Source organism: Alligator mississippiensis, chromosome 13, assembly GCF_030867095.1.
Source record: "Alligator mississippiensis isolate rAllMis1 chromosome 13, rAllMis1, whole genome shotgun sequence".
NCBI lineage: Eukaryota > Metazoa > Chordata > Crocodylia > Alligatoridae > Alligator > Alligator mississippiensis.
Window position 1 is genome coordinate 35937052 of NC_081836.1, and position 14551 is coordinate 35951602.

General features: G+C 43.7%; 2 protein-coding genes across 2 annotated transcripts; one reads left to right on the forward strand and one right to left on the reverse strand.

The window, feature by feature from the left end:
• Positions 1–510: 510 nt before the first annotated feature.
• On the reverse strand, positions 511–1510 carry TMEM186 (transmembrane protein 186). The gene is made up of 2 exons (XM_006277141.4): positions 1456–1510; positions 511–1379 (listed from the first exon to the last, which is right to left on the reverse strand). The coding sequence occupies exons 1-2, from the start codon at positions 1459–1461 to the stop codon at positions 792–794; spliced, it is 594 nt and encodes a 197-aa protein (XP_006277203.1). The 5' UTR covers positions 1462–1510; the 3' UTR covers positions 511–791.
• PMM2 (phosphomannomutase 2) lies at positions 1487–14279 on the forward strand. Its single transcript, XM_006277136.4, has 8 exons — positions 1487–1602; positions 3039–3150; positions 4598–4674; positions 5678–5769; positions 7045–7144; positions 8194–8269; positions 10045–10160; positions 11360–14279. Exons 1-8 carry the CDS (start codon positions 1540–1542, stop codon positions 11465–11467), a joined length of 744 nt encoding a protein of 247 aa, XP_006277198.1. The 5' UTR covers positions 1487–1539; the 3' UTR covers positions 11468–14279.
• The last annotated feature ends 272 nt before the right edge of the window (positions 14280–14551 follow it).

The window sequence follows — 14551 nt, forward strand, 5'->3', positions numbered from 1 at the left end:
TAGTCACAGTGGCAGGGAAAACTGGAGTATAAAGGAACAACCCAATTGTATACATTTCTACTCAGTTTGCCCAAATCCTCTTACCCATATGTTGTTCCTACTTCCTGATATCTGGATGTTGTCACACTTTGCCCCACAAAATCTTTCAAAACACTCTGGAACAAATTGCCGTTTTCATTACCTAAAGCAACTTTCTCTCACACAGTTTGCTTGTATTTACACCTGTGGAGTCCTATATGAGTGGACTAAATCCAGCCATCATGTTTTTCTGTGAATGCAAAAATTGCATTACTCAATTAACAGCGCAAGAGAGACTACAAGTTGCCACCTCCTCACAAGTCATATTAATTTGTATTATGCTACACGCTGCAGTTTAATCAGGGGAAGGGCTTGTGCACCAGGCTCCAAGGGTCCAGCAACTGTTGGCACTGAGCTCTGAGAACCAAAAAAGAAACCCTGCCACTAGCTGCGTCCCTGCAACTGAGCACTGAAGTAAAACAGCAGCCTGCGTGAGCCTCCAGCTGAGATCACTTTACTGCCAAACTCCTTTTTTTGTGTTACATAAAGGCTTCGGGTGGGAAGGGGAAAGATTTTACTTCCCTCCACAGGGCTGTTGAATTTCTGCCTCCCCCTCTACACAAACACAGATTGAAGCACGTTTGGCAGGAGGGGTATTTAATACAAGAAGGAGGTGCAACTATTTCAACAAGTTGATGTAACCGGACACCTGCGACAGACCAAAAAGAAGTACAATGCAGGTGGGACAGCTGGAAAACCGGGTGCCCTTGCGGTCACTGGAATTGCCCAAATATCTCTTTGAACTTCTGCTTGTCCACAACTTGCCCAAACCTGAGCGTGAAGTACAGCACCTGTGGGCTGTCGTAGCGCTTGAACTGGAGCAGCAGCTCACCGCGCCTGTCCCCCGTGTCCCCCAGCGCCATGACGGAGGTGGTGGGGCAGTCGATGTCGTGCCTCCAGCCCCAGAAGGTGAGGTGCGCCACCCGCACCACGCCGCCCGTCTCGCTGAGGTAAATGAGGCCGATGAGGCGCCGCAGGTAGTAGCTGAGGCCGTAGAGCACGACGAAGGCCAGGGCGGCCATGCCCCCCGCCGCCTGCAGCTGCAGCAGCGAGGCCTGGCCCTGCGCGTACAGGAGGCCGAGCGGCGGCAGGGCCAGCACGGTCAGGCCGGTCTGCAGCAGCTTCAGGCGGGACAGCGCGCGGCAGTAGCGGATCCCCGGGAACCTGTAGACCAGCGTGAAGCGCTCCGCGGGCGGCGCGGGCGGCGGGCTGCCGGGGGCGGCGCTGCTACACACGCAGCGCAGCCGCCACGAGCCCGCCCGCCCTCCGGCCACGGCCACGGCGCAGCGCAGGGCGACGGCCTGGGGAGGGAGAGACAGACAGACGAGATGAGCCCCTCAGTGCCGCGCCGCCCTACCCACCCGGCCCCGCACTCACCGCCATGCCGCCGCCGGGAGCCGGGAGCGGAAGAGGCGGGGCCGGAAGCGGCCGCCGGCCACGACAGCTCCTTCACCGCAAGCCATGGCGGCGCCGGGCAACCTCTGCCTCTTCGACGTGGACGGCACCCTCACGGCGCCCCGGCAGGTGAGTGCGGGGCGGCTTCTTCCCAGCCCTTCGCGGCGGGGCGGGCCGGGCCCCCGCAGGCGACGCTTCTCCTCCCCGAGCTCTTCCTCTCCCCTCCCGGCCTGGCTGCCCTCGCCCCGAGCGCGAGCGCTCTGGCCTCGCCGGGTGTCCGGCCGGTTTCCCGGGTGCCTGTCGCTGGCGCTGCAGGGCGGGCTGTGCCGGGCGCCGTGCCCGCCTACACGAGCGTCGGGCTGCTTGGGGCTCGGCCGCCGGCGTGCGCGGGGCAGCGCTGCCCTCAGCGGCGAGCGGGCCCGCTCCGGCGGGGGAGCCAGGCCCCGGGGCAGCTCCATAACGTGCTCTGCAGTCGCTCTAAAAAGAAACCGCCGCTGCTCCGTCGCGCTGAGGGACGCCAAAGCAAAACTCCCTCGGGTGTCGCTCCTCCTGCTAAGGCTGGTGGCTCCTTTGGAGAAATAGTGAAGGGGCGGCGGGCAGGCGGGCGACGCCACCTGTGCATTTGGTAACTAGATAAAGCTGGTGCCGTCTGGATGCGCTTCCTTCTTGGCTGGCGTTCAGGTGAGCCGAGGAAGCCAGATCAAGACAGCAAACGGAAATCATCCTGTGCGGGTCCGTGACAGTAAACTGTCCTTTTTGGGCACGCTTCAGTCTTACAGCTCAAGGGTGCTTCTGAATTCCCAGTTACTGCTGGAGTTTCAGAGAGCCGTTATCTCCACAGGTGCTGTTTTCTTCCAGTACTGGAAGTGAGTTACAGTGTGGAAACACAGCAAATAAATAAACCTGGATGAATAATTAGGCCTGGATCTTTTTCTGTAATAAACTACTCCATGGTAAGGGAGCAGGCACAAGAACACCCTTCCAAGCTAGGTGCCCACAGGCACGTTATGGATCCTGGCTGCTAGGTGGTGCCCCATTCTGGTTTGAATGAAGCAAATGGCTGTCTATGGCAGAGGAAATGAGTTAGGGAAGTGGATATGACCACTGTGCCTCATACAAGGCTCAACTTAAGCCAGTGTGAGTTTGTGTGTCCTGGATCCTTTGCTACCGAGTAAAGTCAGTTTTCTCCATAGTAAAAATTGTGTGTTTATCCTCATACAGATCTTGCTATGCCTCTCTCTGCCTCTGTGACTTCCAGATGTGAACTCAGGGCGTATGGGGGCTACCCCTGAAGGTATTTCAGAAGGTCAAGAGGTTTAAATTTTTAGGCCTTCATAAGAGGGAGCATGCTATGTTAAGTAAGCTACATATTGCACCAGCTTTCTTGTTGATTTTTCACTCAAAGCATTTTTTTGGCATTTTTCTCCCTAAAGCCCTACATATTTTGCTTCACAGCAACCTTTCTCCTCCTGCACCACAATAGCTATGTTCAGATATACAATTATGCTAAAGCTGCGTAGGCTACCCACTAATCATAAACTTTTGTTTCTTTTTTTGAAATCTAGAAAGTCACAGCAGAAATGGGAGAATTTCTGCAGAAGTTGCGGCAGAAGGTGAGAGTTGGAGTAGTAGGTGGTTCAGACTTTGAAAAAATTAAAGAGCAGCTGGGAGACGATGGTAAGGAAGAGATGAGATGGTCCAGGTTGATAAATTTGTTGCGTATGAGGAAGTTCTGACACCTTAAATTAAACCTTTTTTCTTCCTCCTTCCTTGTAGTACGCAAATCTCATGAAGTGTTCACTATTCACAGTCAGTGTGTGATGATTGCTTGATTTAAAACTGTATTGCCCGCAGTGGGTTAAATTAAAAGTCTCCCAAGTACTTGTACTTTACACAGGAAGATTCAGTCTTATACCCTTTGGTTGCTACATGCAGTGAAGTTCTGACTTCACACTAGTAATGTAGAACAGTAGCATAACTAGCTTGCCCTGCGTGCCAAGTTAGGGTGCCAGAATCTCCTCGCATCCCTGCAGAGCCCATGGCCTGGCAGCACTGCCACACTGGGAACTCAGAGGCAGTTCCTGACTGCTGTTGCTGTAAGGGCAAGAGAGCCAGGGGAGGAAGAGCATGTGTAGAACAGCAACCCAGCTGGGACTGTTCAGACATTTCCAGTGTTGGTGAGGCTGCTGCTCCCTTGCCTCCCTGCTCTTGGACCTGCGCACCTCCTGCCCTGGCTCTTGGGACCTATGCCCCTTGCCCCCACTTGCTAATCTGTGTGCTCCCCACCCCCAGAACTCCATGCTTACCTTGCCTGTCTCCCTGCCCCTCTCCCCAATTCCTGCAGGGTTTGCCTTGTATGACAACTTGGCTTGTTATGCCGTTGTGTTAGAATACTAATTTTTAGTTTCTCTCTAATGCAGTTTTGCATATTGCCTTTGATATAGGTTGCTAAACTATGTGTTTATCCATGGAAAAGATGATTTTACTAGCCAAGTGGTCACATAAGGTAGCTTGTTCCAAGCCCTTGGTAGGAAACTTTCATTTTTAATGTGAAAGAACTGTATGAATAGCCATAGGCCCAGTGTAAGCAGCAACTGTTTTTTATAACCCTGCATTTACTTGGCTTAGAAGTGGCTTCTATTTAAACCTACATTATAGCAAGTTCTTATATTATCTACAGTAGTTGATTACTTCTTTACTCTCATTCTGAATGGTTGTAATCAAGGATTTTGAATTTGTAATCTGAGATTTTGAAAATGTGGGTGCAAATGATGTAGCACATCACTGCATGTAACGTTTCACATTTTTCTTCATTTAAACTACAAGATTTACTAATATGCTAGAGGCCTAGCACTATGGTATTCAGTTTAAGATCAAACCAAAAGCAAATATAACTTTATTGAAATAACTTTATTGATGAATGTGTCAATTTGCTAGATTATATGTAAAGTTTAAAAAATACAATAGTAGAAATTAATCTTTTGTTCTATAGATCTTATTTTAGCATCACTTATGCTTAATGTTGTAAAAATACCCTGGTGTATGATATGTAAAAGTATTTACAACAAAAACGTGGAAGTTTGAGTGAAGACAAATAAATTACAACAGTTTTTGTTTGTTTCAGTGGTTGAAAAGTTTGACTACGTCTTCCCAGAAAATGGTCTTGTAGCATACAAAGATGGGAAACTGTTGTCCAAGCAGGTATGTTTGAAGTTCCTATAAACTGTCAGACAATGTAGTCTTTAGATACATTTTCAAATAGTATTCTACTCTTAAGATTTTGCATTTTTTTTTATATCTTGTTTTGCAGTTGCAATTTTCATTTATCATCTTTTTGCTAGTCTGAAATTCTTCTTTTACGTGTATAATTGACCATCCATCTCAATCTTTTAAATGTGTAGATTTGATACAAGGCAGAGGGTCAGATTCTCACATTATGATTTCTTTGTGCTACTCTGGAAGTATAAAGCAATCGGGTATGTGGCATGTCTGGTCAATGAGTTCCCATGATAGAAAAATCCCTGAGTGGCATCTTGCCTACCCTAGAGCATAGAGAACATGACAAGAACCCTTTAAGAATCCCCAATGTGTGGAATTTCCACAATAGTACGGCCGTGTGGAATAACCTTGAAGCTGTTCTGCAATATGCCAGAGGAAGCGAAAGAGGTTTTAGGATTGGGAAGTTGTAAATGTGCTTCTGAACTCCCTTTACTTGTTGTTCTTGAAGTGCATGGAGTATATTGCAACTGCACAGAGTGGATTAGTGGATGAGAAAATACAGTTGATTAAATCTGATCTGATCACTTTCATTGCCTCAACCTAGGTAAAGAAGAGAAGAAAAAAAATAGATCATTACCCAAACTGAAACCTAAGGCAGTGGTTTTGAGACTTAAACAATCTTCTCTATTTCCCATATTTAATTTGGCTGTATTGGTGGTTATGCGCCAGTTACCTTTTAAACCTTTGTTCTCTAAACCATGGTATTTATGAAGTGTCTAGAAGAGTGTGTTACAGTGACTTGGGTTGCACAGCAGCAACTGGAGTGAATGGAAGTTTACAGCCAGTGCTATACACCTACTGGTTAAGATCAGCTGCTTAACTGCATGTTTTTTTAGTATCTTGTGTACATTTAAGACCTGTGTTTGTCTATTTTTGGAAACCTGAACTCTGGAGCTATAGCTAACAGGTATTTTTTTTTGTTTAGAGCATTCAGAATCATATGGGTGAGGACATACTCCAAGAACTAATCAACTATTGTCTTAGTTACATTGCGAAGATTAAACTACCAAAGAAAAGGTATGTATTTAGATGCAGTGCATCTTGGGGCCAGCCTGTTCCCTTTCTTACTGTGTTGGGCAGTGATAAGGAAGGCACGCCAGCTCAGTTCTGTGTTTCAGAACATACCATAAAGCTGTGACAGAAGTCTTCTAGTAATCCCCTAAATGGAAAGATAAAACTCCCTTATTTAAGCAGATGAAAATGGATCAAGGAAGAAATTTTTGTCCAAAGATGTTATGTTGTTGGGAATTAATTGCCCTATTAAAAAATCCAGAAAAACAGCATTTCAAAATTCAGAGGCATCGTGGCTTCTATAGACTAGAACAAGGGCGGGCAAGATGCAGCCCACGGGTGGGATCCGGCCCGCAAGGCAATTTCATCCGACCTGCAGGTGCCCACCAATTAATTGTACCTTGGCCAGCCTGCATGCCTTGCAGGTTTTCTGCTGGATTTCTGGTGGTCTACACTGGTGGAATGGGGTGGGACTGAGCATCTTGCGCATGGTCTTTCAGGAGAGGTTAAACTAAGGTCTTGAGTAATTACTAGGGAATCTTTGTAAATTGTGAGGTCAGTACCACTCCCGCACAGCTCCTTCCATTTTTTTTTCATTTCAATGCTCTTTCCCTCACCCGATTGGCTGAGGGGCCCCTCTGGCCAGGCCATTTGCTACTGAATGCCAGGGAAGTGAAAATCATGGTTTTAAATATGCCACGGATTTTGCCTCCCCACCACGGATTGGCAAAGGGCCCCCTGTAGCCCTGCTGCTGACCAGTGGAGAAGCAAAAACCATGGCATATTTAAACCACTGTTTCCACTTCCCCGGTGATCAGTAGCAAATGGTCCAGCCAGCAGGGCCCCTCTGCCAATCAGGTGGGAGGGAGGACAAGCAGTGAAACAAAAAAATTATTACAAGAGCCATTGCGGGTACTTCCTCAGTGATTTACAGAGATCCCTAATAACTATATTTATCAAACTTTTGTAGAATACCTAATCATGCTAATTATGGCATCATGAGCAAATTTCTGCTTGGGCAGTGGTACTCTGCATTGTGGAATGCAAATTTCACTTCCTTAGTTATCTTTATTGTAAAGGTCATATATGTTGAATGGGTGTGCCCACATGTGTCTGCCCTTTTAAAAACCTTAGCATTTCACTGCATCAGTGCCATTTTTGGTATGCTCATAAAGCATAACTCTTAGGATTTAATTTACACAGTCTAGTCATGACTGCTTCTTTCAGGTGTATGTGGATTTATATGTACTGTCAATAGTGACAGTTTACTGTTTTATTCAGGGGTACTTTTATTGAGTTCCGAAATGGGATGCTAAACGTATCCCCTATTGGGAGAAGCTGCAGCCAGGAAGAGCGAATTGAGTTCTATGAACTTGATAAAGTAAGTGAATTTTATAAATACCTGCTTGTCCTTATAAATACCTGCTTCTCCTCCTTGTTCTAACAGGCACAGTCAGGGTCATGTGGTGTTTCCAGTAAAACCCCTTTCTTGCATTTAAAAACACTTTCAAAATCTCATTTACTCTCTTTCTCTGAATCCAGGAAACAGGAAGGTAGAGCACCTGATTCTGCTTTGTCTCTGGTAATCTAACAGATACTCTGTTCACAGTACCCTTGAGGATATTTTTCCAGTGTTTCATTGAGATGTTTGTTTTCCTTCCTTCCCTCCCACCCTGCACCAGCACTTCCTGTAAAACTCAGGTTCTTCTATAGTGTCCATTGCTGTCATAACTTTTAAACTCATTAAAGTAGGTGGCAGTGCTCCATTTCTAGTTAACCTTTGAAACTTGTTTAAACTAAATGTTAATGGCAGAACTGTTCAATATTTGTCTTTAGAATGCAGCTTTGGGGACCATTAAGAGACGGTTTTGTGCTTAAAAGCTTTAGATGGAGGCTCTGTTCTCCACTGTGCCACTTACCTCCTTTTTGACCTATGGCATGGTGCTGAAGCTCTAGTTGTCGGAAGTTACTGGCTGACTAAAGAGATTAAGGGCCTTTAAAATAAACTGCTTTGAGCGCCAAAGTTTGTAGCACCCAAACTTAGGGTCTGCTTTAGAAAATGTGGGTCTTAGCCACTCAGTATTTCAGTTTTGAGTCCCAAAAAATTTGATATTTTCAACGAGGATATACGGTATAATTACTTAGTTTGTATGTACATCACTAGACGTCAAATACATTGAGATCCTTAAGTGTGTCGGATTCTGCTTTCACTTGCTATATGTTTGCATAGTAACGGAGTGACACCCTGGAGATGTTTCAGACTGAAGTAGGTCTTAAATGCACAGAACCTAGCTTCCTCATACTAGGACTGCAGCAGTGTGTGCCTGGACTTGGAAAGAAGTCAGAACCACATTTCCCTGGTTGGTGTTTATTTTTATGTTTCTTGCTAAATGGAACTGATTTAACCAATGTGTTTTTGTTTTTTCACAGAAAGAACATATAAGAGAGAAATTTGTAGCTGATTTACAAAGAGACTTTGCAGGGAAAGGTCTCACATTTTCCATAGGTACACATTTTAGAAGAATTTCACTTAAAGATAATTATATCTTCCTGCTATAATGCTCATTCATGTAACTTAGATGTTAAAATGTGGCTGGCTGCAGGTGTTTTGTAAATGATGAAATAATCTTTTATGTTTTCATTGGGTATGTTATGGTACAACCACAAAGGATATGTTACCTCTCCTCTCTATAAGATTGTTGTCTTTTAACATCCTTTGTGCGGCTGACGCTGCTTGCTTTGTTTTTCCTGTGCACCATTCATATTGCAGATACTTAACTGCCTGGGCACTGCTTCCAATACTCAGTAGTTCTTCACTTCTTATGTTAGGAATTGCAATATTTTGTGGGGAAGTGAAGCAGAAAGGAAACTCAAAGGTAGACACATTTATACTCCATGGATCTCTCACTTGTACAGTAATGAAAAATCTTTGTAGACTTGTTCATCCTATCTTCTCCACTGCGAATGTTGCCAAACTCTCCTCTTTATCCATATTAAAGTGTTGTCTCCTAAACTTTGTTTTTCTCTGTTTACCTTTACATTGTGAGTTTTTGTAGGGCTTGTTATAAAGCCCTTCCATTTAGACATGCACACAGACTGAGTAAAATCCTTTTTTTAATGTCAGTAAAAATCATACTATGTAGTTTGAACACACTTGAAGGAAGCAGTGACATGGACCCTACAATAAAATCCCCTGTAAATATATTTAGAATAAAAATATTAACTCTGATTTAAGTAGAGTGAAAAGCATTATTGGTGTTGGCGCTCTCACTGCCCCCTTTTTATTACAAAAAGCTTATGAATAGTTGCAAAAACACATGGAGAACATACCCACAAATACCTATAGTACAGTGGAATATAAAGGAAGGAGTGAAGGCTAGTGTTATGTACTCCAGAGGGAATAGTCAAAAAGATATTTCTAAGTGTTGGAAATCTGGCTTAATTGTATATCTAGAAATTATTGTATAAACACCTGTACTTGAGACTGTATAGTTACCCCAGTGTCCTTTAAAGCTGTCATTATTTTGTTGGAAGCTGAGGGGTTTTCTGGCATTGACTCTTCTCAGGACAGGGTGATTCAGGGCTTGGAGTGAACACCTGAATGAGTAAATACTGACACTAATAAAAAAAAAAAAAATCTTGTTTTCTGCTGACTTGTTTGTGTGAGTGAACTTAATATATCAAGAAGCTGATGCACACATTCACACTCAAGTTTCTGCAGGTTTGACAAAGGGTGTGAAAGCATCTCTTTATTTTGCTCCATCCAATAAGACTGCAGCTCATGTTTATGCAGAACAAAGGTGATGTGGGCTGGCACGATTGTAAAAGAAGCCACCTAAATTACTGTTTGTCACCCTTTTTGGAAAAGAAGTGTCAAATAAAATGTGTTTAACTACATTATACTTCAGGTGTGAAAATATATCAGTAGTAATTTAATCCAATCCTGTACTGCAAAGATTAATGCCCTTACTTGTAATCCTGTATCTTTCTTCACAGGATTATAACCTACTACTAGGCAGAATTAAAGTTCTTTGGGTGCATATTTGAAACCTCCTCTTTCAACATTTAAAGCTTAGCTTGGAATAATGTTTGAAATAATTACAGTGTGCACTATCTTGCATTTTTTGATTCAGCATTCACTGTTTTACTGGAAGTGTGTGTGTCTTGTATTAAATTCTGCACATGAAAACCCTTCATGTTGGAGTTCTGTCACAGTCCTCCCCCATTATAAGTGTAGATTACAGTTTTTCTAACACTGCTTGGTTTTTGTCTCCACTTTAGGGGGCCAGATAAGCTTTGATGTATTCCCAGATGGTTGGGATAAGAGGTACTGTTTAGGGATTGTCGCCAACGATGGATATGGGACCATTTATTTTTTTGGTGATAAAACTATGCCAGTGAGTACTGCATTATTTCTGCGTATAGATTTTTAAAATGCCTTTTCCAAACAAATAGCTCTCTAAGCAGATTTCTTAATCGGTTACATTGGAGAATGAATCTATACTGTGATTTTAATTGCTTTTCAAATGCATTTCTCTTTCTTTACCATGTGCATACAGTAATGGATAGTCTCAGCAGTGCAGACTAATGCCTCTGGGACAGTAATTCCCAAACTAGGGGTGGCTGACCAAGGGAGTGGGGTTGCGAGCTCAAAAAGACTTGAAGCCACTCTTCTAGAGCAGTTTCACCCTTGTGAAAGGGAGGGGATACAGGGCATTTACCACGTTCCAGTAAATTTTCAAAATGTAACTAAGTTAATCCTGTGTTCAAAGAGTATATGATATAAAACAAATTAATTAGTTATTTCTATTTTGCTTTAGTTATTTTCCTAAGAGATGGATGATTCTTACTGGTTAGTAACTACAATAGATTTAAGGTGAATATGAACCCAATCTAAATTTAATCCCCCTTTTTGCTGCTATGGACTAGGTCTAGTAAAAGACTTTGGTACTTAGAAGTTAGGCACTGCAAGATGTAATATTTGAAACCTTTCAGAAGGCTACATACAGCTTCTGGCCTTGACTCCCAGCACCCTGGCCATTGCAGCCCACCTTGCACCATGGCTGGCAGCTACTGTTACTGCCCCCCGCAGGTGCTGGGACTCCAGGTACAAGTCACCCACACCCCAGGAGATGGACCCAAATCCTTACGTACCTCTCGATTCTGGCAGGAGAGTGAAAAGTAAGCCTCAGGACAACACTTGCTACGATCTGCCCTGCTTGAATCTCCAGATGGGCAGGTGGAGGAGTAGAGCTTCAGCCCCTGGAACTGTAGAGCAATACTGATAGTTCACTCTTTCCTCCTGCCCTGTTTGGGGAGGGAGGGTGGAGCTGATCGTAGGTAAGTGTTCTGCTGCTTGACCACCTCCGTCCTAGGGCAGAGAGGTATATGGGACTGAATCCTTGCTCCAGCAGTGAGGGCACAGCTATCTCATGACCAGTGAAGCTCTCTCTTTCAGTAACTAATGCAAAATTAATGGGGCCAAGGTTTCCAGCAGCCCATTAAGCTTGAAGCCCATTCAGACAGCCTCCTGAGCATGTTGTGCTGCTTATCTCCATACTGGACTAAATAAACAGATTTTCTGTTCTGTCCACAGGGTGGAAATGACTATGAAATATACACAGACCCCAGAACAGTAGGCCACAGTGTTACATCACCAGAAGAAACACAAAGGATCTGTGAAGAGCTGTTTTTTTCTAAATGACTGTTGCATTTAGATTTTACATCAAGCCCTTGCTTGAAAAGCCAAGAACTGCTACTAATCACCTGGAAAATGAAACTGTATCATTCCATTGTTCATCTTTTGTTATCACTGTTAAATTACAGGTACCTGGCTACTCTCAGTCAACCTGAAAGGAAAATTGCTCTGAACACAGCCAGCAGATAATTGATGATTTATATATTCAAGCCTCTTTCGGTGTCTTATCTAAATGGAACATGTAGGTTCACCTTTTTTTTTTCTCTATGAAGTGGTACTTCAGGGAACACAAAACCTAATGACTAGGTGTTTCTAGATCAGATTAACCTTGCACACTGCTGCTACCTGACATTCAGATTGTGCATTTTACTTTCCTTTTTCCAGATCATGATTTGATTCCTACTAGTGTTTCCTTTTGACATAAATTAACTGGATTCTGAAATAAGGGAAAAATTGTACCATTTAAATTACAAGATGCCACAGCCGAGAGAGATGTATTATCTGGCTCATGGGTTGGACGGTGCTCTGGCTGGCTGACTCAGCTCTGGGTCTGGCTTGCGGGGCATCTCGCCACAGTTTCAGAGCCCCTATACCACTGCAGCTAGCACCCAGGAGGCTAACACCATCCTCCGCAGAACATTGTTTTCTGTCGCTCCTCAGCATGCAAATTGGCAGCATGGCAGTGAGCACTGCTGGTAACTCCTGTGCACTGCATGTGCTGGAACAGCAGCTCTGGCAGCTGCAATGAGAAGCCCCTCAGGCTGGATCCAGAAGTTGGTTGCCAGCCCATGAGAAGTCTGCATCAGGGCTGCCAACTCTCTTAAGTTTGGCACCACTGTGTTAGATGGTCTTGACAGGATGATGTGCTTTAGAAACCCAAGTAGGAGAAAATGGAGAAATGTCATCTTCAGAGACAGTTACAAGTTTTCCCACCAAATAAATTATTTTAAATATTACCCATGGGACAAGTTGGCAATTTAGAAATATGCATTTTAAAGAGTATTGGGTCTCAAATGTGAATAGTATTAATGTTTGAAAACACTGACATCAACAATCATTTTGAGGAGCCCAAGTCATATTTCAGAGTTGACCTGAAATATTTACCTGAATACAAGATGACCCCCCTAATTAATTCTATATATGGAAAATTTAAAAACTTACTATAACTTTCTCTGTATGGAATCTACTTCTTGGAGGATCATCTTAAATTCTTCAGGAAGTGGGAGGAGAGGTGCTGAGGCATTAGTAATGGGGCAGGTGTGGGGGGGGTGGTAGGGCAGGCAATGGAGGGAGCAGTGTGAAGATAGGCAGTAGGGGGACAGTGGGGCAGGCAGCAAGGCAGGCAGCTTGCCCCTGCCATTCCTCTATGCCACCTGTGCCCCACCACAGCCTCTGGTCCCTGGGCCCCCTTCTTCCTGCCTCTACATGTCCCTCTTCCCCCCATTACCTTTGCTCTGCCTCAACAGGCTTCATCCCTGCTGGAGCCTGGGGCACAGAGCATGGCTGGCACTGCTACTGTGTTTTCTGTGCTTCAAGCTGCAGTGAGGATAGAGCCTGCTGGTATGGAGGAAAAGGAAGGAGCAGAGGGAGAATAGCAGTGTAGGGGGAAGACTGGAGGCTGTGGGGGAGGAGTGGCAGGGTATGCAGAAACAGCAGGGGATAAATGGCAAGTCTAGCTCCCACCCAAACACCAGGTTGGGGACAGAGCCACAGCAGCTGCCTGTCCCGTGCCACCTAGTACTTGACTGTAAGGCAAGGGGCTTTCCCATGTAAAATGGGGGAGAACCTTGTCTTCAAGTTCAGTAAATATGGTAGGTGATACCTATTTTTGCTTCTTTGTATGGCTTGGAATAATCAGGGTTTGTTTGTTTTGTTGCCCTCTACCCAATGGTTTAAAAAAGTAAAAAGCTTCTCTTTCTTTTAACTAGAAGATGAATATGAACAGGGAAGCCAAAATTCTGATTAAAGATCTCTTCTCTTAATTCAACTGTTTTGGTTGCACCAATTTAATTCTATCAAATCATCTTCCAATTTAATACTAAAACATTTGTGTTCTCCTAGAAAAATCCTGAAAAGTTCTCTGCAGACCAGACTTCATATGTATGGTAACAGAAAAAAGCCTTAAATATTTTCTTAAGCAGAAAGCTACAAAAGCAACTTTTTCCTTCTGGGGATAACCTTCAAAATGCACTCTTCTACCCCCCCCCCCCCCCCAAGTTTTAGTAAATTCACTTTTCAAAGTACAATAGTGGCACAACTGGAAAATGTAAATGACTAATATAAATTGCTTTCTGTACGCTTCAGTCTGAGCCAGTGCAAATTATGTTTGTATATGAATTGACAACTGAAGAAAAGCAACTAACACAGGCAAATCCTTTTTTGCTACACTTAAAGTCTGGTCTTGCTGGTAAGATCTTATGTCAAGCAGATACCATGTGTTTTAATGCTGCACCAAACACATGGAAGTAAAATGTGCTGCAATGAAAAACCAAGCCAAAAATGGTAGACCTCTAATGTTACTGTATTATATACAGCCAAAAGTAAATTCCACACTGGACTGTAACTCATTCCAATTAATTTAAGGGGACAACGGAAACCTCATTTTAGCATGAATATTATTTTAAATTGAAAATAGTGAAAGGTGTCATTGCAAAAGTTATGCAACACACACCTGTTTTTACTGCACGTCACTTGTTTGGAATGAAATAGTTTACTTGAAATTATAGTGTTGTTTATATTTATAGAAAAAAATTTAAATCTTTTGGCAATCCAGACTGTACTTGTACAATAAAATTATTAAATATATAACTGGGCCTGATGCTTCTTGTGCCTTGATGCACTTTATTTTACTACAAGCAATGCAATTCAGTTCAGAGAAACTCATTTAACTAGTCACCAAACTGCTGTCTCCTGCCTGCATAAATGCCTATTATCACAAAAATAAAAGCTGCTCTCTAAGACTTTCTGTAAGTCAAACAGTTTACACAAGGAATGTGAATACAGCTGGCTTGGTCAGAGTCCTCCAAGAGAAGTACCTCTTCTGGGGTTTATGTCAGTCTTGAACAATAATGCTGGCATCAACTATAGTCA